Source organism: Aquarana catesbeiana, linkage group LG08, assembly GCF_042186555.1.
Source record: "Aquarana catesbeiana isolate 2022-GZ linkage group LG08, ASM4218655v1, whole genome shotgun sequence".
Taxonomy (NCBI): domain Eukaryota; kingdom Metazoa; phylum Chordata; class Amphibia; order Anura; family Ranidae; genus Aquarana; species Aquarana catesbeiana.
This window is the reverse complement of record NC_133331.1, coordinates 829408-855546: the sequence shown is the minus strand read 5'-3', so window position 1 is coordinate 855546 and position 26139 is coordinate 829408. Positions and strand designations below refer to the sequence as shown.

The 26139-nt window shown below is 53.1% G+C and overlaps 1 protein-coding gene across 1 annotated transcript in view; it reads right to left on the bottom strand.

Annotated features, from left to right (window-relative positions):
* LOC141105517 (ubiquitin carboxyl-terminal hydrolase 5-like) overlaps positions 1–26139 on the bottom strand; it is a gene marked incomplete in the record, with an annotated part of 87434 nt that overhangs the window by 3365 nt on the left and 57930 nt on the right. Inside the window, 3 exon segments of the mRNA XM_073595378.1 lie at positions 111–267; positions 10864–11009; positions 13820–13963. Coding sequence (XP_073451479.1) covers positions 111–267; positions 10864–11009; positions 13820–13963 — 447 coding nt within the window.

Below are 26139 nucleotides of genomic sequence, written 5' to 3'. Positions count from 1 at the left end.
TGACAGATGATGAAGTAGCAAGGTGAGTGACAGATGATGAAGCAGCAAGGTGAGTGACAGATGATGAAGCAGCAAGGTGAGTGACAGATGATGAAGCAGCAAACACTTACGGCCATTTCCATCTTTCACACGAGGTCCGGCAGCGGGGAGGCTCTCGGACACGGACTCGGCGGCAGATCGCCCCTCGGACAGATCCATGGCGGCTTCAGCATCTAAATCATCAATGTGAGAGAAGATCCAATCCACGGCTCTCTCCAGACTGTTATTCTGTACAGAGGGGAAGACAATGGAGGTGAGACAAGGGGGAGAAAGGAACGGGAAGGGGGACCACATTTCATGTTACACTCATATCTAAGGTGTAGACTAGAGCGCGGTAGTATTCTCCATCCCCCCCACCGTTATACCCGAATCCCAGCAATACGGCTACTTTGTACAAACTGCAGGCATATCAGGCGTTTAGTCTGATGAGATGCCTGACGCCTCCATAGACTTCTCTCTATTATTCTCATCTGACCGGATTATTGTGCTCCAGGAAGATTATTTCCACTTCTCCAAAGACGCTGCTCACTGTGGTCTCAGTTCCTTCACAAGCAGAGTCACTGGAACTGCTAGGCCGGCCCCTCCCCTCCTTCTGCCCATTCACAGAAGCCTTTGTATTATATGAACCCAATCACAAAATACAAAGGCTTCAATGAATGGACATCAGAGGGGAGGGGCCGGCAGAGTTGCTCTGTGTACTTTACTGCTCTCACAGGGAGAATGTATCCTCCGGGAGTGCAATAAACGGTCACATGGAAGTAAAAGAGATAAATTCCGGAGGTGACATGCACCTAATTGGACTTAACTCATAGTATGCCGGCACTTTTTTCAAAATTGCTCTATTTTTGGAATACAATAAAAACCCGGCCAAGCCCCAACAGCTGCATGATCCGAACATGTGACAAAACAAAACATTCAGGAGAAAAAGACCCCTAAAAAGAAGTCACGGGAGGACCAAGCAGCTTATATAGGGAAACATTTTTATTGCACAATTAACAAGGACACAAAAACTAGGTACCCACCACCAACACTTACATTCTATATTCAAATAAGACAAACGTCTGTGTAAAAGCAGCTGCGTCGTGTCATACATACTGCACAAGGCTCTGGTATGCTGGTTGTGACAAGGACAGTACTCAACCAGATGGTCAAATATCTGTGACCCTCGAAGATAAAGAGGAAAGAGTGGCTTTAGAGAATCTGTTGGTCCTTCTGGATGAACAGATTGGCTTTGAGGATGAACCTGACCTTGATAGGATTAGGAGACCCTCTATATAAAAAGTCAACCAAAATGCCCCCTCTATACAAACATCATTGGATGAAGGTATTCCTTGACCTAGTCAGAGATGTCCTCAATAAAATTGACTGGTCATGGCGGGGCCTCGAGAACTTGTCCAGTGAAGAAAGAAAAGCAATGCACGAGTTAGAGCAGGCAAGGGGTCCGATAGTCAAGAGTAGTGATAAGGGGGGGAAACGTGGTACTGCTGTCTAGCGACACGTATGAGAAGGAAATCTTGGAGGCAGCTGGGTGGTACCTCCACATACCTGAGACTGTCATCTAACCCCTTCCCTACTCTAGTTGAAAATCTGAATCAGCAACTACTTCTGGCCCGTGAAGCTAATCTCCTGACCAATAAGGAGTGGGATTACCTGAGGGTGGGGGAATTTAATAACCCCACCTTCTATATAATACCTAAACTACATAAATCCCTCACCAACCCCCCAGGTAGACCCATCGTCTTGGCAATCGTGGGCCCATTGGAGAGGATAGGCAGGTATATAAATGGCTTTATTAAAACCGTGGTGATTTCCCTGCCTTCTTATGTCCAGGACACTCGTGATGTTCTGGCTAAGTTACAGGACTTGAAGGTTCCCCCTGGGGCCCTATTGGTGGGGATTGACGTTGAGTCGCTCTACACATTGATAACCCACGAGTGGGGCTTCAGGGCGGCCTCTTTTTTCCTGGAGACGACCCATCCTGAATTTGGTGTTCAAAATTAATTTTTTTTATAGCTTTTGGAACTCGCTCTAGTTAATAACTACTTCCAATGTATGGATGGATACTATCAGCAGACGAGGGGGATAGCCATGGGAGCACCCTGGGCTTCATCATATGCCTGCCTCCATCTGGGCCTTTGGGAGATGGAGACGGTCTACCAGATGTCGATGTATCTCAGCGGGGTACTCACCTGGCCGAGATACATCGACGATATCCTGGCGGTGTGGAGGGGTGATAGGGAGCAACTCATTGGAGTTCCTCTCGGCACTAAATAAAAATGACAGAAACATCAGGCTAACCTACACGATAGGCCCCAAGACAATCCCTTTCCTTGACCTACAAATTTCTATAGGAGGGCAATAGAATAACCACCTGTACCCACAGAAAGCCGACTGCAGCAAACACACTTTTACAGGCCTCCCGTCACCACCCAGGTCATTTGGTTAGGGGAATTCCTGTGGGCCAGTTCCTGCGGCTCTGCAGGAACTGCTCCAGTGATGATGATTTCCATAGGGAAGCTGGAGAGATGTATAGTAGATTGAGAGAAAGGGATTATTCCCATAAAGTCCTTAAAAAGGGCCTGTAAAAAGGCATGGACAAAAGATGGGAGGGTCTTCTTAATCCCCCCTAAGGGTAATTACCACCTGTGGGGCCCAATGGAAACAAGTGAGAAGTGTACTCCAAAAACATTGGGGAAATTTAACCAAATCCCTGCATTAACCGATATCATAGGTCCCCGTCCCCAACTAGTTGCTAGTAGGGCCCGTAATCTTAAAGATACTTTAGTCCATTCTGAATATACTAGATGTGGACTACCAACTTGTTGACTGATCTACCTCCCCTCAAGGGCATGTATGCATGCGGGCACTGCCAAATGTGTCAATTTGTAGACAGAACACAGATTCACCGATTGCGCGACCTCCAGAGTAATTTATATGCTGGAGTGTCCATGTAAGAAGTACTATATAGGGAAAACTAAAAGACAACTCCGGATCCCCATCGGTGAACACCTAAGAAGTATTAGGAATCTAGGCAATGAGGGGAATAAGAAGAAGAGGATTTGTCCCCATTAGCATTACATTTTGCAGACTTTCATGGAGGCAGTACGGCTGGTATTGGGATTAAGGGGATTTATACCCTCAACCTGCCATCACGTAGAGGTGATTTTGATACCATCCTGCTGCAAAAAGAAAAAATGTGGATTTTTAGGCTTAAAACACTTGAGCCCCTGGGATTGAACACTGAATGTAGCCTTCCAGCCTTTCCTTACGATAACGATAACTAGGCCCAGCTAGAATTTATTCAATTCGCTAGGGACCTAAATACTATACCGGAGGTCACAATCTGCCCTGCCGACTTGATGTGAGCGAATCCACATGGAATATCCTGTTCCAGACTGGTATATCTATTCTTCTATACATAGTCCATTCATCTACAATTTTTACATAGGACCTGCGGTTCAGAGTTCGTGTGTTTTTCTTCTTCTTTTTCACTTTCCCCTGTGCCTTGATCCCTCTATCTATGCGAGGGCTAAGTGCCTGTCACGATCTACCTTTCACTCGAGTCCTTCTGGGCAGCAGTAAGATGTATGTGTGGTGTTTAATTGGGAGGTCGACATCTAGAGGTCGTCTTAGGAATTGCAGCATTAAATTAAGTTTGGCCTGCGAGAGAAGGGTATAGACGATTGTTTCAGATCCCTCCCATTCTTGATGAAGACCCATGTGATTGGGTGAAACATGTCGGTCATGACGTCATCACGTCACGTCAGCACAAGTGCAATACATACTGAGGATATTGAGGATAGTGGGAGCCATAACCGTTCAACAAGGACCGCGTGTTCAGACAGCTCAACAATGCTACGGCGTAACAGGTGGATCTGCACTGCGATACTCCCTGGACTTCTACTTGGCATACGAGCATCCCGGATGACTGCAACTGTGCAGGGTAAGACTTTCCTACAGACGGAACTTCACGGAGATAACCAGCCAACAGAGATTCCTGCCTAATGGTTGGGTGAGCGGACCATTGGTCCTGTGACTGTCTAAGCACTCCATAGCTATCCTGGTTTTGACTTGCTGATTAACTTTTACCCACTGTCCACATCATTACACCTCCCACCGAGCTACCCATCAATATGGATTTGTTTGAGGCTGTAATATAGTCAGTGGCTGGATGTCACCCCTCAGTCTACACCATTAACTGCTCTCAATCAATTTAGCCTTCTCAGTGGCACTAGCACTATAGGGTGGGGGCTCGATGACCAATGGTGGCTGGATATGCACGTGTCCTGATGGTGCTTGACACCTGGATGTACCTGCCTACTTAACCGCCACCTCCCGTATTTGGCATCTAATCCTATTCAGGTGTATATGGCGTATGGCTTGAGGAATGACATGACGCAGCTGCTTTTACACAGACGTTTGTCTTATTTGAATATAGAATCTAGGTGTTGGTGGTGGGTACCTAGTTTTTGTGTCCTTGTTATTTGTGCAATAAAACGTTTTCCCTATACAAGCGGCTTGGTCCTCCAGTGACTTCTTTTCAGGGATCTTTTTCTCCTGCATTGTTAGTTTTCTCACAGTTTTAAGTCTCGGAGACGGAACCTTTACTGATGAGTCTAATGTAGGGATGTTGTACCTCTAATGCACAACCATCTGGTGGTACAGGGCCTAGACTATAAGGGAGTTGATGGTTTTCATTTTTTCTACATGATCCTAACATGGATCACACTTCCGAAAGCAAAGCAAGTCTATAGGAGGCCGAGCTTCAAACTGACCTTTGGAGCCTGGAGATACACAACGCAAGGAGCCTGTGTATTGCACCCACAATGCACTGACTATGGTTGCAATGCTCTGCAGGCTTCAAGAGAAAAGATTAGAAAGGATTGAAGGGAGGGAGGGAGGCGGGAAGGATTGAAGGGAGGGAGGTGGGAAGGATTGGAAGGATTGAAGGAAGGGAGGGAGGCGGGAAGGATTGGAGGAAGGATTGAAGGGAGGGAGGGAGGCGGGAAGGATTGAAGGGAGGGAGGGAGGCGGGAAGGATTGCAGGAAGGATTGAAGGGAGGGAGGGAGGCGGGAAGGATTGAAGGGAGGCGGGAAGGATTGAAGGAAGGGAGGGAGGCGGGAAGGATTGAAGGGAGGCGGGAAGGATTGAAGGGAGGCGGGAAGGATTGAAGGGAGGCGGGAAGGATTGAAGGGAGGCGGGAAGGATTGAAGGGAGACGGGAAGGATTGAAGGGAGGGAGGGAGGCGGGAAGGATTGGAAGGATTGAAGGGAGGGAGGGAGGCGGGAAGGATTGAAGGGAGGCGGGAAGGATTGAAGGAAGGGAGGGAGGCGGGAAGGATTGAAGGAAGGGAGGGAGGCGGGAAGGTTTGAAGGGAGGGAGGGAGGCGGGAAGGTTTGAAGGGAGGGAGGGAGGCAGGAAGGATTGAAGGAAGGGAGGGAGGCGGGAAGGATTGAAGGAAGGGAGGGAGGCGGGAAGGTTTGAAGGGAGGGAGGGAGGCGGGAAGGATTGAAGGAAGGGAGGGAGGCGGGAAGGATTGAAGGAAGTGAGGGAGGCGGGAAGGATTGAAGTAAGGAAGGGAGGCGGGAAGGATTGAAGGAAGGGAGGGAGGCGGGAAGGATTGAAGGAAGGGAGGGAGGCGGGAAGGATTGGAGGAAGGGAGGGAGGCGGGAAGGATTGGAGGAAGGGAGGGAGGCGGGAAGGATTGAAGGAAGTGAGGGAGGCGGGAAGGATTGAAGTAAGGAAGGGAGGCGGGAAGGATTGAAGGAAGGGAGGGAGGCGGGAAGGATTGAAGGAAGGGAGGGAGGCGGGAAGGATTGGAGGAAGGGAGGGAGGCGGGAAGGATTGGAGGAAGGGAGGGAGGCGGGAAGGATTGGAGGAAGGGAGGGAGGCGGGAAGGATTGGAGGAAGGATTGAAGGAAGGGAGGGGGCCGGGAAGGATTGGAGGGAGGGAGGGAGGGAGGGAGGGAGGGAGGCGGGAAGGATTGAAGGAAGGGAGGGAGGCGGGAAGGATTGAAGGAAGGGAGGGAGGCGGGAAGGATTGAAGGGAGGGAGGGAGGCGGGAAGGATTGAAGGGAGGGAGGGAGGCGGGAAGGATTGAAGGAAGGGAGGGAGGCGGGAAGGATTGAAGGAAGGGAGGGAGGCGGGAAGGATTGAAGGAAGGGAGGGAGGCGGGATGGATTGAAGGGAGGGAGGGAGGCGGGAAGGATTGAAGGAAGGGAGGGAGGCGGGAAGGATTGAAGGGAGGGAGGGAGGCGGGAAGGATTGAAGGAAGCGAGGGAGGCGGGAAGGATTGAAGGAAGGGAGGGAGGCGGGAAGGATTGAAGGGAGGGAGGGAGGGAGGCGGGAAGGATTGAAGGAAGGGAGGGAGGCGGGAAGGATTGAAGGGAGGGAGGGAGGCGGGAAGGATTGAAGGGATGGAGGGAGGCGGGAGGGAGGGAGGCGGGAAGGATTGAAGGGAGGGAGGGAGGCGGGAAGGATTGCGGGAAGGGAGGGAGGCGGGAAGGATTGAAGGGAGGGAGGGAGGCGGGAAGGATTGAAGGGAGGCGGGAAGGATTGAAGGAAGGGAGGGAGGCGGGAAGGATTGAAGGAAGGGAGGGAGGCGGGAAGGATTGAAGGAAGGGAGGGAGGCGGGAAGGACTGAAGGAAGGGAGGGAGGCGGGAAGGATTGAAGGAAGGGAGGGAGGCGGGAAGGATTGAAGGGAGGGAGGGAGGCGGGAAGGATTGATGGAAGGGAGGGAGGCGGGAAGGATTGAAGGAAGGGAGGGATGCGGGAAGGATTGAAGGGAGGGAGGGAGGCGGGAAGGATTGAAGGGAGGGAGGCGGGAAGGATTGAAGGGAGGGAGGGAGGCGGGAAGGATTGAAGGAAGGGAGGGAGGCGGGAAGGATTGAAGGAAGGGAGGGAGGCGGGAAGGATTGAAGTAAGGGAGGGAGGCGGGAAGGATTGAAGTAAGGGAGGGAGGCGGGAAGGATTGAAGGGAGGGAGGGAGGCGGGAAGGATTGAAGGGAGGGAGGGAGGCGGGAAGGATTGAAGGAAGGGAGGGATGCGGGAAGGATTGAAGGGAGGGAGGGAGGCGGGAAGGATTAAAGGGAGGGAGGGAGGCGGGAAGGATTGAAGGAAGGGAGGGAGGCGGGAAGGATTGAAGGAAGGGAGGGAGGCGGGAAGGATTGAAGGAAGGGAGGGAGGCGGGAAGGATTGAAGGAAGGGAGGGAGGCGAGAAGGATTGAAGGAAGGGAGGGAGGCGGGAAGGATTGAAGGAAGGGAGGGATGCGGGAAGGATTGAAGGGAGGGAGGGAGGCGGGAAGGATTGAAGGGAGGGAGGGAGGCGGGAAGGATTGAAGGAAGGGAGGGAGGCGGGAAGGATTGAAGGAAGGGAGGGAGGCGGGAAGGATTGAAGGAAGGGAGGGAGGCGGGAAGGATTGAAGTAAGGGAGGGAGGCGGGAAGGATTGAAGGAAGGGAGGGAGGCGGGAAGGATTGATGGGAGGGAGGGATGCGGGAAGGATTGAAGGGAGGGAGGGAGGCGGGAAGGATTGAAGGTAGGGAGGGAGGCGAGAAGGATTGAAGGAAGGGAGGGAGGCGGGAAGGATTGAAGGGAGGAAGGGAGGCGGGAAGGATTGAAGGGAGGGAGGGAGGCGGGAAGGATTGAAGGAAGGGAGAGAGGCGGGAAGGATTGAAGGAAGGGAGGGAGGCGGGAAGGATTGAAGGGAGGGAGGGAGGCGGGAAGGATTGAAGGAAGTGAGGGAGGCGGGAAGGATTGAAGTAAGGGAGGGAGGCGGGAAGGATTGAAGGAAGGGAGGGATGCGGGAAGGATTGAAGGAAGGGAGGGAGGCGGGAAGGATTGGAGGAAGGGAGGGAGGCGGGAAGGATTGGAGGAAGGGAGGGAGGCGGGAAGGATTGGAGGAAGGGAGGGAGGCGGGAAGGATTGAAGGGAGGGAGGGAGGCGGGAAGGATTGAAGGGAGGGAGGGAGGCGGGAAGGATTGAAGGGAGGGAGGGAGGCGGGAAGGATTGAAGGGAGGGAGGGAGGCGGGAAGGATTGCGGGAAGGGAGGGAGGCGGGAAGGATTGAAGGGAGGGAGGGAGGCGGGAAGGATTGAAGGAAGGGAGGGAGGCGTGAAGGATTGAAGGAAGGGAGGGAGGCGGGAAGGATTGGAGGAAGGATTGAAGTAAGGAAGGGAGGCGGGAAGGATTGAAGGAAGGGAGGGAGGCGGGAAGGATTGAAGGGAGGGAGGCGGGAAGGATTGAAGGGAGGGAGGCGGGAAGGATTGAAGGGAGGGAGGCGGGAAGGATTGAAGGGAGGGAGGCGGGAATGATTGAAGGAAGGGAGGGAGGCGGGAAGGATTGAAGGAAGGGAGGGAGGCGGGAAGGATTGAAGGAAGGGAGGGAGGCGGGAAGGATTGAAGGAAGGGAGGGAGGCGGGAAGGATTGAAGGGAGGGAGGCGGGAAGGATTGAAGGAAGGGAGGGAGGCGGGAAGGATTGAAGGAAGGGAGGGAGGCGGGAAGGATTGAAGGAAGGGAGGGAGGCGGGAAGGATTGAAGGGAGGGAGGCGGGAAGGATTAAAGGAAGGGAGGGAGGCGGGAAGGATTAAAGGAAGGGAGGGAGGCGGGAAGGATTGGAGGAAGGATTGGAGGAAGGATTGAAGGGAGGGAGGCGGGAAGGATTGGAGGAAGGATTGAAGGGAGGGAGGGGGGTGGGAAGGATTGAAGGAAGGGAGGGAGGCGGGAAGGATTGAAGGAAGGGAGGGAGGCGGGAAGGATTGAAGGAAGGGAGGGAGGCGGGAAGGATTGAAGGAAGGGAGGGAGGCGGGAAGGATTGAAGGGAGGGAGGCGGGAAGGATTAAAGGAAGGAAGTGAGGGAGGCGGGAAGGATTGCAGGAAGGGAGGCGGGAAGGATTGAAGGAAGGGAGGGAGGCGTGAAGGATTGAAGGAAGGGAGGGAGGCGGGAAGGATTGAAGGGAGGGAGGGAGGCGGGAAGGATTGAAGGGAGGCGGGAAGGATTGAAGGAAGGGAGGGAGGCGGGAAGGATTGGAGGAAAGGAGGGAGGCGGGAAGGATTGAAGGAAGGGAGGGAGGCTGGAAGGATTGAAGGGAGGGAGGGAGGCGGGAAGGATTGAAGGAAGGGAGGGAGGCGGGAAGGATTGAAGGAAGGGAGGGAGGCGGGAAGGATTGAAGGAAGGAAGGAAGGGAGGCGGGAAGGATTGAAGGAAGGGAGGGAGGCGGGAAGGATTGAAGGAAGGGAGGGAGGCGGGAAGGATTGGAGGGAGGCGGGAAGGATTGAAGGGAGGCGGGAAGGATTGAACGAAGGGAGGGAGGCAGGAAGGGAGGGAGGCGGGAAGGATTGGAGGGAGGGAGGGAGGCGGGAAGGATTGAAGGTAGGGAGGGAGGCGGGAAGGATTGAAGGGAGGGAGGGAGGCGGGAAGGATTGAAGGGAGGGAGGCGGGAAGGATTGAAGGTAGGGAGGGAGGCGAGAAGGATTGAAGGAAGGGAGGGAGGCGGGAAGGATTGAAGGAAGGGAGGGAGGCGGGAAGGATTGAAGGAAGGGAGGGAGGCGGGAAGGATTGAAGGAAGGGAGGGAGGCGGGAAGGATTGAAGGAAGGGAGGGAGGCGGGAAGGATTGGAGGAAGGGAGGGAGGCGGGAAGGATTGGAGGAAGGGAGGGAGGCGGGAAGGATTGGAGGAAGGGAGGGAGGCGGGAAGGATTGGAGGAAGGATTGAAGGGAGGCGGGAAGGATTGAAGGAAGGGAGGGAGGCGGGAAGGATTGGAGGGAGGGAGGAAGGATTGAAGGGAGGGAGGGAGGCGGGAAGGATTGGAGGAAGGATTGAAGGGAGGAAGGGAGGCGGGAAGGATTGAAGGAAGGGAGGGAGGCGGGAAGGATTGAAGGAAGGGAGGGAGGCGGGAAGGATTGAAGGAAGGGAGGGAGGCGGGAAGGATTGAAGGAAGGGAGGGAGGCGGGAAGGATTGAAGGAAGGGAGGGAGGCGGGAGGGAGGCGGGAAGGATTGGAGGGAGGGAGGCGGGAAGGATTGAAGGGAGGGAGGGAGGCGGGAAGGATTGGAGGGAGGGAGGCGGGAAGGATTGAAGGGAGGGAGGGAGGCGGGAAGGATTGAAGGGAGGGAGGGAGGAGGGAAGGATTGATGGAAGGGAGGGAGGCGGGAAGGATTGAAGGAAGGGAGGGAGGCGGGAAGGATTGAAGGGAGGGAGGCGGGAAGGATTGAAGGAAGGGAGGGAGGCGGGAAGGATTGAAGGAAGGGAGGGAGGCGGGAAGGATTGAAGGAAGGGAGGGAGGCGGGAAGGATTGAAGGAAGGGAGGGAGGCGGGAAGGATTGAAGGAAGGGAGGGAGGCGGGAAGGATTGAAGGAAGGGAGGGAGGCGGGAAGGATTGAAGGAAGGGAGGGAGGCGGGAAGGATTGAAGGAAGGGAGGGAGGCGGGAGGGATTGAAGGGAGGAAGGGAGGGAGGCAGGAAGGAAGGGAGGCTTGAAGGAGGGAGGTTTGGAGGAAGGAAAAGATGCTTTAAAGAAGAAAGGCCTGAGAAAGGGAGGCTGTAAGGGAGATAAGAGCAGAGTAGAAATAAAGGAAATAAAGAAAAGTAAGACATCAGAAGAAAGGAAAAGGTGAGGAAGGAAAGAGAAGAAGAGAAGAAAATAAGACAGAATTGAGAGAAGGAAATAAAATAAAAGAATGGCGGGATCATGGATTAGTACAAGCCTGACTGTAAAGGTGTTCTATAGAAGTGAAGGGTAACAGTGAACAGGAAATGGAATGTAAAAGGATAAGAAGAGTGGCAACAGGTATAGTAACCAGCACACTATCCACCATGGAAGACTCACCGTAGATCGAAGGGCTCTCACTGCCTGATCATGAGAGAAGCCCATGGATATAATGGTGGCTATGTGCTCCTCTGATGGGGGGTCTCCTCCGGTGGGGACTGAAGATGGTGCACTGACCCCTGATAAAACCAGCGGCTGAGCAAAGTCTGCAGAAAGATTTTGAATAAAGCAGATTTAGATGATATGCCAGGATGTGAGCGAACTCCACACATCACCCTGCCTGTGCTTATACAACAGCTGTGATAGACCTGACATCTCAGAGCTCCGCTGTGATAGACCTGACATCTCAGAGCTCCGCCTGTGATAGACCTGACATCTCAGAGCTCCGCCTGTGATAGACCTGACATCTCAGAGCTCCGCCTGTGATAGACCTGACATCTCAGAGCTCCGCCTGTGATAGACCTGACATCTCAGAGCTCCGCCTGTGATAGACCTGACATCTCAGAGCTCCGCCTGTGATAGACCTGACATCTCAGAGCTCCGCCTGTGATAGACCTGACATCTCAGAGCTCCGCCTGTGATAGACCTGACATCTCAGAGCTCCGCCTGTGATAGACCTGACATCTCAGAGGTCCGCCTGTGATAGACCTGACATCTCAGAGCTCCGCTGTGATAGACCTGACATCTCAGAGCTCTCCTGTGATAGACCTGACATCTCAGAGCTCTCCTGTGATAGACCTGACATCTCAGAGCTCTCCTGTGATAGACCTGACATCTCAGAGCTCCGCCTGTGATAGACCTGACATCTCAGAGCTCCGCCTGTGATAGACCTGACATCTCAGAGCTCCGCCTGTGATAGACCTGACATCTCAGAGCTCCGCTGTGATAGACCTGACATCTCAGAGCTCCGCCTGTGATAGACCTGACATCTCCGAGCTCCGCCTGTGATAGACCTGACATCTCAGAGCTCTCCTGTGATAGACCTGACATCTCAGAGCTCCGCCTGTGATAGACCTGACATCTCAGAGCTCCGCCTGTGATAGACCTGACATCTCAGAGCTCCGCCTGTGATAGACCTGACATCTCAGAGCTCCGCCTGTGATAGACCTGACATCTCAGAGCTCCACTGTGATAGACCTGACATCTCAGAGCTCCGCCTGTGATAGACCTGACATCTCAGAGCTCCGCCTGTGATAGACCTGACATCTCAGAGCTCCGCTGTGATAGACCTGACATCTCAGAGCTCCGCCTGTGATAGACCTGACATCTCAGAGCTCCGCTGTGATAGACCTGACATCTCAGAGCTCCGCCTGTGATAGACCTGACATCTCAGAGCTCTCCTGTGATAGACCTGACATCTCAGAGCTCTCCTGTGATAGACCTGACATCTCAAAGCTCCGCCTGTGATAGACCTGACATCTCAGAGCTCTCCTGTGATAGACCTGACATCTCAGAGCTCCGCCTGTGATAGACCTGACATCTCCGAGCTCCGCTGTGATAGACCTGACATCTCAGAGCTCCGCTGTGATAGACCTGACATCTCAGAGCTCCGCTGTGATAGACCTGACATCTCAGAGCTCCGCTGTGATAGACCTGACATCTCAGAGCTCCGCTGTGATAGACCTGACATCTCAGAGCTCCGCTGTGATAGACCTGACATCTCAGAGCTCCGCTGTGATAGACCTGACATCTCAGAGCTCCGCCTGTGATAGACCTGACATCTCAGAGCTCCGCCTGTGATAGACCTGACATCTCAGAGCTCCGCCTGTGATAGACCTGACATCTCAGAGCTCCGCTGTGATAGACCTGACATCTCAGAGCTCCGCCTGTGATAGACCTGACATCTCAGAGCTCCGCCTGTGATAGACCTGACATCTCAGAGCTCCGCCTGTGATAGACCTGACATCTCAGAGCTCCGCCTGTGATAGACCTGACATCTCAGAGCTCCGCCTGTGATAGACCTGACATCTCAGAGCTCCGCTGTGATAGACCTGACATCTCAGAGCTCCGCTGTGATAGACCTGACATCTCAGAGCTCTCCTGTGATAGACCTGACATCTCAGAGCTCTCCTGTGACAGACCTGACATCTCCGAGCTCCGCTGTGATAGACCTGACATCTCCGAGCTTCGGTGTGATAGACCTGACATCTCAGAGCTCTCCTGTGATAGACCTGACATCTCCGAGCTTCGGTGTGATAGACCTGACATCTCAGAGCTCCGCTGTGATAGACCTGACATCTCAGAGCTCCGCCTGTGATAGACCTGACATCTCAGAGCTCCGACTGTGATAGACCTGACATCTCCGAGCTCCGCTGTGATAGACCTGACATCTCAGAGCTCCGCTGTGATAGACCTGACATCTCCGAGCTCCGCTGTGATAGACCTGACATCTCAGAGCTCCGCTGTGATAGACCTGACATCTCAGAGCTCCGCTGTGATAGACCTGACATCTCAGAGCTCCGCCTGTGATAGACCTGACATCTCAGAGCTCCGCCTGTGATAGACCTGACATCTCAGAGCTCCGCCTGTGATAGACCTGACATCTCAGAGCTCCGCCTGTGATAGACCTGACATCTCCGAGCTCCGCTGTGATAGACCTGACATCTCAGAGCTCTCCTGTGATAGACCTGACATCTCAGAGCTCCGCTGTGATAGACCTGACATCTCAGAGCTCCGCTGTGATAGACCTGACATCTCAGAGCTCCGCTGTGATAGACCTGACATCTCAGAGCTCCGCTGTGATAGACCTGACATCTCAGAGCTCCGCCTGTGATAGACCTGACATCTCAGAGCTCCACCTGTGATAGACTTGACATCTCAGAGCTCTCCTGTGATAGACCTGACATCTCAGAGCTCTCCTGTGATAGACCTGACATCTCAGAGCTCCGCTGTGATAGACCTGACATCTCAGAGCTCTCCTGTGACAGACCTGACATCTCAGAGCTCTGCTGTGACTACATAATGTGCTGTAAGAGGGCCTCATGTTAGATATTCTTTTCCCTGGACTATCCTTTACCTGGGTCATCCATGTGTGACATCACCCATGTCATGGCCGCCTCGGCTCCACTGTTGCCCGTGTAATATACAGCTTTGCGACACGCTTCAGCCGGGAATCCCATCTCTACCAGCTGTGTGACCACGGACTCATCCAACATAGGAGCTGTGGTGGGAAGAACAGTTGGGGGTGAGGGAGTGTAGAGGAAGAGGAATACCCAACATGCAGGGAGAGATGGAAGGGCAGGTCAGATTTAAAGATTCCAGGAGAAAAGGAGCAGGGAGCCCACAGGCAGACCCCCTCCCCCTACACACACACACACAGGGGGTCCTGTACAGAACAACACCCTCACACACAATCAGAATACATTCACACCCACACAGAAGCAGCACACAATATAATGGGGTGAGAGAGCAATCCTACGGACAGATACTGCACAGTGAGTGGAGTGCAGATCTCACTGGTGACATGGATACTGGGGAGTGAGGTGTGTGTGGTGAGGTGTAGATATCACTGGTGACATGGATACTGGGGAGTGAGGTGTGTGTGGTGAGGTGTAGATATCACTGGTGACATGGATACTGGGGAGTGAGGTGTGTGTGGTGGGGTGTAGATATCACTGGTGACATGGATACTGGGGAGTGAGGTGTGTGTGGTGGGGTGTAGATATCACTGGTGACATGGATACTGGGGAGTGAGGTGTGTGTGGTGAGGTGTAGATATCACTGGTGACATGGATACTGGGGAGTGAGGTGTGTGTGGTGAGGTGTAGATATCACTGGTGACATGGATACTGGGGAGTGAGGTGTGTGGTGGGATGTAGATATCACTGGTGACATGGATACTGGGGAGTGAGGTGTGTGTGGTGGGGTGTAGATATCACTGGTGACATGGATACTGGGGAGTGAGGTGTGTGTGGTGGGGTGTAGATATCACTGGTGACATGGATACTGGGGAGTGAGGTGTGTGTGGTGGGGTGTAGATATCACTGGTGACATGGATACTGGGGAGTGAGGTGTGGTGAGGTGTAGATCTCACTGGTGACATGGATACTGGGGAGTGAGGTGTGTGTGGTGGGGTGTAGATCTCACTGGTGACATGGATACTGGGGAGTGAGGTGTGTGGTGGGGTGTAGATATCACTGGTGACATGGATACTGGGGAGTGAGGTGTGTGGTGGGGTGTAGATATCACTGGTGACATGGATACGGGGGAGTGAGGTGTGTGTGGTGGGGTGTAGATATCACTGGTGACATGGATACTGGGGAGTGAGGTGTGTGGTGAGGTGTAGATATCACTGGTGACATGGATACTGGGGAGTGAGGTGTGTGGTGGGGTGTAGATATCACTGGTGACATGGATACTGGGGAGTGAGGTGTGTGTGGTGAGGTGTAGATATCACTGGTGACATGGATACTGGGGAGTGAGGTGTGTGGGGTGTAGATATCACTGGTGACATGGATACTGGGGAGTGAGGTGTGTGTGGTGGGGTGTAGATATCACTGGTGACATGGATACTGGGGAGTGAGGTGTGTGGTGGGGTGTAGATATCACTGGTGACATGGATACTGGGGAGTGAGGTGTGTGGTGGGGTGTAGATATCACTGGTGACATGGATACTGGGGAGTGAGGTGTGTGTGGTGGGGTGTAGATCTCACTGGTGACATGGATACTGGGGAGTGAGGTGTGTGGTGGGGTGTAGATATCACTGGTGACATGGATACTGGGGAGTGAGGTGTGTGTGGTGTAGATATCACTGGTGACATGGATACTGGGGAGTGAGGTGTGTGTGGTGGGGTGTAGATATCACTGGTGACATGGATACTGGGGAGTGAGGTGTGTGTGGTGGGGTGTAGATATCACTGGTGACATGGATACTGGGGAGTGAGGTGTGTGGGGTGGGGTGTAGATATCACTGGTGACATGGATACTGGAGAGTGAGGTGTGTGTGGTGAGGTGTAGATATCACTGGTGACATGGATACTGGGGAGTGAGGTGTGTGGGGTGGGGTGTAGATATCACTGGTGACATGGATACTGGGGAGTGAGGTGTGTGGGGTGGGGTGTAGATATCACTGGTGACATGGATACTGGGGAGTGAGGTGTGTGTGGTGGGGTGTAGATATCACTGGTGACATGGATACTGGGGAGTGAGGTGTGTGTGGTGAGGTGTAGATATCACTGGTGACATGGATACTGGGGAGTGAGGTGTGTGGTGCGGTGTAGATATCACTGGTGACATGGATACTGGGGAGTGAGGTGTGTGGTGGGGTGTAGATATCACTGGTGACATGGATACTGGGGAGTGAGGTGTGTGGTGGGGTGTAGATCTCACTGGTGACATGGATACTGGGGAGTGAGGTGTGTGTGGTGAGGTGTAGATATCACTGGTGACATGGATACTGGGGAGTGAGGTGTGTGTGGTGAGGTGTAGATATCACTGGTGACATGGATACTGGGGAGTGAGGTGTGTGGTGGGGTGTAGATATCACTGGTGACATGGATACTGGGGAGTGAGGTGTGTGTGGTGGGGTGTAGATCTCACTGGTGACATGGATACTGGGGAGTGAGGTGTGTGGTGGGGTGTAGATATCACTGGTGACATGGATACTGGGGAGTGAGGTGTGTGTGGTGGGGTGTAGATATCACTGGTGACATGGATACTGGGGAGTGAGGTGTGTGGTGGGATGTAGATATCACTGGTGACATGGATACTGGGGAGTGAGGTGTGTGTGGCGGGGTGTAGATATCACTGGTGACATGGATACTGGAGAGTGAGGTGTGTGTGGTGGGGTGTAGATCTCACTGGTGACATGGATACTGGAGAGTGAGGTGTGTGTGGTGGGGTGTAGATATCACTGGTGACATGGATACTGGGGAGTGAGGTGTGTGTGGTGAGGTGTAGATATCACTGGTGACATGGATACTGGGGAGTGAGGTGTGTGTGGTGGGGTGTAGATATCACTGGTGACATGGATACTGGGGAGTGAGGTGTGTGTGGTGAGGTGTAGATATCACTGGTGACATGGATACTGGGGAGTGAGGTGTGTGGTGGGGTGTAGATATCACTGGTGACATGGATACTGGGGAGTGAGGTGTGTGTGGTGGGGTGTAGATATCACTGGTGACATGGATACTGGGGAGTGAGGGGTGTGTGGTGGGGTGTAGATATCACTGGTGACATGGATACTGGGGAGTGAGGTGTGTGGTGGGGTGTAGATATCACTGGTGACATGGATACTGGAGAGTGAGGTGTGTGTGGTGGGGTGTAGATATCACTGGTGACATGGATACTGGGGAGTGAGGTGTGTGTGGTGGGGTGTAGATATCACTGGTGACATGGATACTGGGGAGTGAGGTGTGTGTGGTTGGGGTGTAGATATCACTGGTGACATGGATACTGGGGAGTGAGGGGTGTGTGGTGGGGTGTAGATATCACTGGTGACATGGATACTGGGGAGTGAGGTGTGTGGTGGGGTGTAGATATCACTGGTGACATGGATACTGGGGAGTGAGGTGTGTGTGGTGGGGTGTAGATATCACTGGTGACATGGATACTGGGGAGTGAGGGGTGTGTGGTGGGGTGTAGATATCACTGGTGACATGGATACTGGGGAGTGAGGTGTGTGGTGGGGTGTAGATATCACTGGTGACATGGATACTGGAGAGTGAGGTGTGTGTGGTGGGGTGTAGATATCACTGGTGACATGGATACTGGGGAGTGAGGTGTGTGTGGTGGGGTGTAGATATCACTGGTGACATGGATACTGGGGAGTGAGGTGTGTGTGGTGGGGTGTAGATATCACTGGTGACATGGATACTGGGGAGTGAGGTGTGTGTGGTGGGGTGTAGATATCACTGGTGACATGGATACTGGGGAGTGAGGTGTGTGGTGAGGTGTAGATATCACTGGTGACATGGATACTGGGGAGTGAGGTATGTGGGGTGTAGATATCACTGGTGACATGGATACTGGGGAGTGAGGTGTGTGTGGTGTAGATCTCACTGGTGACATGGATACTGGGGAGTGAGGTGTGTGGTGGGGTGTAGATATCACTGGTGACATGGATACTGGGGAGTGAGGTGTGTGTGGTGGGATGTAGATATCACTGGTGACATGGATACTGGGGAGTGAGGTGTGGTGGTGAGGTGTAGATATCACTGGTGACATGGATACTGGGGAGTGAGGTGTGTGTGGTGAGGTGTAGATATCACTGGTGACATGATACTGGGGAGTGAGGTGTGTGTGGTGGGGTGTAGATATCACTGGTGACATGGATACTGGGGAGTGAGGTGTGTGGTGAGGTGTAGATATCACTGGTGACATGGATACTGGGGAGTGAGGTGTGTGGTGAGGTGTAGATATCACTGGTGACATGGATACTGGGGAGTGAGGTGTGTGTGGTGGGGTGTAGATATCACTGGTGACATGGATACTGGGGAGTGAGGTGTGTGGTGGGGTGTAGATATCACTGGTGACATGGATACTGGGGAGTGAGGTGTGTGTGGTGGGGTGTAGATATCACTGGTGACATGGATACTGGGGAGTGAGGTGTGTGGTGGGGTGTAGATATCACTGGTGACATGGATACTGGGGAGTGAGGTGTGTGGTGGGGTGTAGATATCACTGGTGACATGGATACTGGGGAGTGAGGTGTGTGAGGTGTAGATATCACTGGTGACATGGATACTGGGGAGTGAGGTGTGTGTGGTGAGGTGTAGATCTCACTGGTGACATGGATACTGGGGAGTGAGGTGTGTGTGGTGGGGTGTAGATATCACTGGTGACATGGATACTGGGGAGTGAGGTGTGTGGTGGGGTGTAGATATCACTGGTGACATGGATACTGGGGAGTGAGGTGTGTGGTGGGGTGTAGATATCACTGGTGACATGGATACTGGGGAGTGAGGTGTGTGTGGTGGGGTGTAGATATCACTGGTGACATGGATACTGGGGAGTGAGGTGTGTGGTGAGGTGTAGATATCACTGGTGACATGGATACTGGGGAGTAAGGTGTGTGTGGTGAGGTGTAGATATCACTGGTGACATGGATACTGGGGAGTGAGGTGTGTGGTGGGGTGTAGATATCACTGGTGACATGGATACTGGGGAGTGAGGTGTGTGTGGTGGGGTGTAGATATCACTGGTGACATGGATACTGGGGAGTGAGGTGTGTGGTGGGGTGTAGATATCACTGGTGACATGGATACTGGGGAGTGAGGTGTGTGGTGGGGTGTAGATCTCACTGGTGACATGGATACTGGGGAGTGAGGTGTGTGTGGTGGGGTGTAGATCTCACTGGTGACATGGATACTGGGGAGTGAGGTGTGTGTGGTGGGGTGTAGATATCACTGGTGACATGGATACTGGGGAGTGAGGTGTGGTGAGGTGTAGATCTCACTGGTGACATGGATACTGGGGAGTGAGGTGTGTGTGGTGAGGTGTAGATATCACTGGTGACATGGATACTGGGGAGTGAGGTGTGTGTGGTGGGGTGTAGATATCACTGGTGACATGGATACTGGGGAGTGAGGTGTGTGTGGTGAGGTGTAGATATCACTGGTGACATGGATACTGGGGAGTGAGGTGTGTGTGGTGGGGTGTAGATATCACTGGTGACATGGATACTGGGGAGTGAGGTGTGTGGTGGGGTGTAGATATCACTGGTGACATGGATACTGGGGAGTGAGGTGTGTGGTGGGGTGTAGATATCACTGGTGACATGGATACTGGGGAGTGAGGTGTGTGTGGTGGGGTGTAGATCTCACTGGTGACATGGATACTGGGGAGTGAGGTGTGTGTGGTGAGGTGTAGATATCACTGGTGACATGGATACTGGGGAGTGAGGTGTGTGTGGTGGGGTGTAGATATCACTGGTGACATGGATACTGGGGAGTGAGGTGTGTGTGGTGAGGTGTAGATATCACTGGTGACATGGATACTGGGGAGTGAGGTGTGTGTGGTGGGGTGTAGATATCACTGGTGACATGGATACTGGGGAGTGAGGTGTGTGTGGTGGGGTGTAGATATCACTGGTGACATGGATACTGGGGAGTGAGGTGTGTGGTGAGGTGTAGATATCACTGGTGACATGGATACTGGGGAGTGAGGTGTGTGTGGTGGGGTGTAGATATCACTGGTGACATGGATACTGGGGAGTGAGGTGTGTGTGGTGGGGTGTAGATCTCACTGGTGACATGGATACTGGGGAGTGAGGTGTGTGTGGTGGGGTGTAGATATCACTGGTGACATGGATACTGGGGAGTGAGGTGTGTGTGGTGGGGTGTAGATATCACTGGTGACATGGATACTGGGGAGTGAGGTGTGTGTGGTGAGGTGTAGATATCACTGGTGACATGGATACTGGGGAGTGAGGTGTGTGGTGGTGTGTAGATCTCACTGGTGACATGGATACTGGGGAGTGAGGTGTGTGGGGTGGGGTGTAGATATCACTGGTGACATGGATACTGGGGAGTGAGGTGTGTGTGGTGAGGTGTAGATATCACTGGTGACATGGATACTGGGGAGTGAGGTGTGTGTGGTGAGGTGTAGATATCACTGGTGACATGGATACTGGGGAGTGAGGTGTGTGTGGTGGGGTGTAGATATCACTGGTGACATGGATACTGGGGAGTGAGGTGTGTGGTGGGGTGTAGATCTCACTGGTGACATGGATACTGGGGAGTGAGGTGTGTGGGGTGGGGTGTAGATATCACTGGTGACATGGATACTGGGGAGTGAGGTGTGTGTGGTGAGGTGTAGATATCACTGGTGACATGGATACTGGGGAGTGAGGTGTGTGTGGTGAGGTGTAGATATCACTGGTGACATGGATACTGGGGAGTGAGGTGTGTGGTGAGGTGTAGATATCACTGGTGACATGGATACTGGGGAGTGAGGTGTGTGTGGTGGGGTGTAGATATCACTGGTGACATGGATACTGGGGAGTGAGGTGTGTGGGGTGGGGTGTAGATATCACTGGTGACATGGATACTGGGGAGTGAGGTGTGTGTGGGTGTAGATATCACTGGTGACATGGATACTGGGGAGTGAGGTGTGTGGGGTGGGGTGTAGATCTCACTGGTGACATGGATACTGGGGAGTGAGGTGTGTGTGGTGAGGTGTAGATATCACTGGTGACATGGATACTGGGGAGTGAGGTGTGTGGTGGGGTGTAGATCTCACTGGTGACATGGATACTGGGGAGTGAGGTGTGTGTGGTGGGGTGTAGATCTCACTGGTGACATGGATACTGGGGAGTGAGGTGTGTTGGTGGGGTGTAGATCTCACTGGTGACATGGATACTGGGGAGTGAGGTGTGTGTGGTGGGGTGTAGATATCACTGGTGACATGGATACTGGGGAGTGAGGTGTGTGTGGTGAGGTGTAGATATCACTGGTGACATGGATACTGGGGAGTGAGGTGTGTGGGTGGGGTGTAGATATCACTGGTGACATGGATACTGGGGAGTGAGGTGTGTGTGGTGAGGTGTAGATATCACTGGTGACATGGATACTGGGGAGTGAGGTGTGTGTGGTGAGGTGTAGATATCACTGGTGACATGGATACTGGGGAGTGAGGTGTGTGGTGAGGTGTAGATATCACTGGTGACATGGATACTGGGGAGTGAGGTGTGTGTGGTGAGGTGTAGATATCACTGGTGACATGGATACTGGGGAGTGAGGTGTGTGTGGTGAGGTGTAGATATCACTGGTGACATGGATACTGGGGAGTGAGGGTGTGTGGTGGGGTGTAGATATCACTGGTGACATGGATACTGGGGAGTGAGGTGTGTGGTGAGGTGTAGATATCACTGGTGACATGGATACTGGGGAGTGAGGTGTGTGGGGGTGTAGATATCACTGGTGACATGGATACTGGGGAGTGAGGTGTGTGGTGGGGTGTAGATATCACTGGTGACATGGATACTGGGGAGTGAGGTGTGTGTGGTGGGGTGTAGATCTCACTGGTGACATGGATACTGGGGAGTGAGGTGTGTGTGGTGGGGTGTAGATCTCACTGGTGACATGGATACTGGGGAGTGAGGTGTGTGTGTGGGGTGTAGATATCACTGGTGACATGGATACTGGGGAGTGAGGTGTGTGTGGTGGGGTGTAGATCTCACTGGTGACATGGATACTGGGGAGTGAGGTGTGTGTGGTGGGGTGTAGATATCACTGGTGACATGGATACTGGGGAGTGAGGTGTGTGTGTGGGGTGTAGATCTCACTGGTGACATGGATACTGGGGAGTGAGGTGTGTGGGGTGTAGATCTCACTGGTGACATGGATACTGGGGAGTGAGGTGTGTGTGGTGGGGTGTAGATATCACTGGTGACATGGATACTGGGGAGTGAGGTGTGTGGGGGGTGTAGATCTCACTGGTGACATGGATACTGGGGAGTGAGGTGTGTGTGGTGGGGTGTAGATATCACTGGTGACATGGATACTGGGGAGTGAGGTGTGTGTGGTGGGGTGTAGATCTCACTGGTGACATGGATACTGGGGAGTGAGGTGTGTGTGGTGGGGTGTAGATATCACTGGTGACATGGATACTGGGGAGTGAGGTGTGTGGGGTGGGGTGTAGATATCACTGGTGACATGGATACTGGGGAGTGAGGTGTGTGTGGTGGGGTGTAGATCTCACTGGTGACATGGATACTGGGGAGTGAGGTGTGTGGTGGGGTGTAGATCTCACTGGTGACATGGATACTGGGGAGTGAGGTGTGTGGTGGGGTGTAGATATCACTGGTGACATGGATACTGGGGAGTGAGGTGTGTGGTGGGGTGTAGATATCACTGGTGACATGGATACTGGGGAGTGAGGTGTGTGGTGAGGTGTAGATATCACTGGTGACATGGATACTGGGGAGTGAGGTGTGTGTGGTGGGGTGTAGATATCACTGGTGACATGGATACTGGGGAGTGAGGTGTGTGTGGTGGGGTGTAGATATCACTGGTGACATGGATACTGGGGAGTGAGGTGTGTGTGGTGAGGTGTAGATATCACTGGTGACATGGATACTGGGGAGTGAGGTGTGTGGTGGGGTGTAGATATCACTGGTGACATGGATACTGGGGAGTGAGGTGTGTGGTGAGGGTGTAGATATCACTGGTGACATGGATACTGGGGAGTGAGGTGTGTGTGGTGAGGTGTAGATATCACTGGTGACATGGATACTGGGGAGTGAGGTGTGTGGTGAGGTGTAGATATCACTGGTGACATGGATACTGGGGAGTGAGGTGTGTGGTGGGGTGTAGATATCACTGGTGACATGGATACTGGGGAGTGAGGTGTGTGTGGTGGGGTGTAGATATCACTGGTGACATGGATACTGGGGAGTGAGGTGTGTGGTGAGGTGTAGATATCACTGGTGACATGGATACTGGGGAGTGAGGTGTGTGTGGTGAGGTGTAGATATCACTGGTGACATGGATACTGGGGAGTGAGGTGTGTGGTGGGGTGTAGATATCACTGGTGACATGGATACTGGGGAGTGAGGTGTGTGGTGGGGTGTAGATCTCACTGGTGACATGGATACTGGGGAGTGAGGTGTGTGGTGGGGTGTAGATATCACTGGTGACATGGATACTGGGGAGTGAGGTGTGTGTGGTGGGGTGTAGATATCACTGGTGACATGGATACTGGGGAGTGAGGTGTGTGGTGGGGTGTAGATATCACTGGTGACATGGATACTGGGGAGTGAGGTGTGTGTGGTGGGGTGTAGATATCACTGGTGACATGGATACTGGGGAGTGAGGTGTGTGGTGAGGTGTAGATCTCACTGGTGACATGGATACTGGGGAGTGAGGTGTGTGGTGAGGTGTAGATATCACTGGTGACATGGATACTGGGGAGTGAGGTGTGTGGTGAGGTGTAGATATCACTGGTGACATGGATACTGGGGAGTGAGGTGTGTGGTGGGGTGTAGATATCACTGGTGACATGGATACTGGGGAGTGAGGTGTGTGTGGTGGGGTGTAGATATCACTGGTGACATGGATACTGGGGAGTGAGGTGTGTGGTGGGATGTAGATATCACTGGTGACATGGATACTGGGGAGTGAGGTGTGTGTGGGGATGTAGATATCACTGGTGACATGGATACTGGGGAGTGAGGTGTGTGGTGGGGTGTAGATATCACTGGTGACATGGATACTGGGGAGTGAGGTGTGTGTGGTGGGATGTAGATATCACTGGTGACATGGATACTGGGGAGTGAGGTGTGTGGTGGGATGTAGATCTCACTGGTGACATGGATACTGGGGAGTGAGGTGTGTGTGGTGAGGTGTAGATATCACTGGTGACATGGATACTGGGGAGTGAGGTGTGTGGTGAGGTGTAGATCTCACTGGTGACATGGATACTGGGGAGTGAGGTGTGTGTGGTGAGGTGTAGATATCACTGGTGACATGGATACTGGGGAGTGAGGTGTGTGGTGAGGTGTAGATATCACTGGTGACATGGATACTGGGGAGTGAGGGTGTGTGGTGGGGTGTAGATATCACTGGTGACATGGATACTGGGGAGTGAGGTGTGTGGTGAGGTGTAGATATCACTGGTGACATGGATACTGGGGAGTGAGGTGTGTGTGGTGGGTGTAGATATCACTGGTGACATGGATACTGGGGAGTGAGGTGTGTGTGGTGGGGTGTAGATATCACTGGTGACATGGATACTGGGGAGTGAGGTGTGTGGTGAGGTGTAGATCTCACTGGTGACATGGATACTGGGGAGTGAGGTGTGTGTGGTGGGGTGTAGATATCACTGGTGACATGGATACTGGGGAGTGAGGTGTGTGTGGTGGGGTGTAGATATCACTGGTGACATGGATACTGGGGAGTGAGGTGTGTGTGGTGGGGGTGTAGATATCACTGGTGACATGGATACTGGGGAGTGAGGTGTGTGGTGAGGTGTAGATATCACTGGTGACATGGATACTGGGGAGTGAGGTGTGTGTGGTGGGGTGTAGATATCACTGGTGACATGGATACTGGGGAGTGAGGTGTGTGGTGAGGGTGTAGATCTCACTGGTGACATGGATACTGGGGAGTGAGGTGTGTGGTGGGGTGTAGATATCACTGGTGACATGGATACTGGGGAGTGAGGTGTGTGTGGTGGGGTGTAGATATCACTGGTGACATGGATACTGGGGAGTGAGGTGTGTGGTGGGGTGTAGATATCACTGGTGACATGGATACTGGGGAGTGAGGTGTGTGTGGTGGGTGTAGATATCACTGGTGACATGGATACTGGGGAGTGAGGTGTGTGGTGGGGTGTAGATATCACTGGTGACATGGATACTGGGGAGTGAGGTGTGTGTGGTGGGGTGTAGATCTCACTGGTGACATGGATACTGGGGAGTGAGGTGTGTGTGGTGAGGTGTAGATATCACTGGTGACATGGATACTGGGGAGTGAGGTGTGTGGGGGGTGTAGATCTCACTGGTGACATGGATACTGGGGAGTGAGGTGTGTGTGGTGGGGTGTAGATATCACTGGTGACATGGATACTGGGGAGTGAGGTGTGTGTGGTGGGGTGTAGATATCACTGGTGACATGGATACTGGGGAGTGAGGTGTGTGTGGTGGGGTGTAGATATCACTGGTGACATGGATACTGGGGAGTGAGGTGTGTGTGGTGAGGTGTAGATATCACTGGTGACATGGATACTGGGGAGTGAGGTGTGTGTGGTGGGTGTAGATATCACTGGTGACATGGATACTGGGGAGTGAGGGGTGTGGTGAGGTGTAGATATCACTGGTGACATGGATACTGGGGAGTGAGGTGTGTGTGGTGGGGTGTAGATATCACTGGTGACATGGATACTGGGGAGTGAGGTGTGTGGTGGGTGTAGATATCACTGGTGACATGGATACTGGGGAGTGAGGTGTGTGGTGAGGTGTAGATATCACTGGTGACATGGATACTGGGGAGTGAGGTGTGTGGTGGGTGTAGATATCACTGGTGACATGGATACTGGGGAGTGAGGTGTGTGGTGGGGTGTAGATATCACTGGTGACATGGATACTGGGGAGTGAGGTGTGTGGTGGGGTGTAGATATCACTGGTGACATGGATACTGGGGAGTGAGGTGTGTGTGGTGAGGTGTAGATATCACTGGTGACATGGATACTGGGGAGTGAGGTGTGTGTGGGTGGGTGTAGATATCACTGGTGACATGGATACTGGGGAGTGAGGTGTGTGTGGTGGGGTGTAGATATCACTGGTGACATGGATACTGGGGAGTGAGGTGTGTGTGGTGAGGTGTAGATATCACTGGTGACATGGATACTGGGGAGTGAGGTGTGTGTGGTGAGGTGTAGATATCACTGGTGACATGG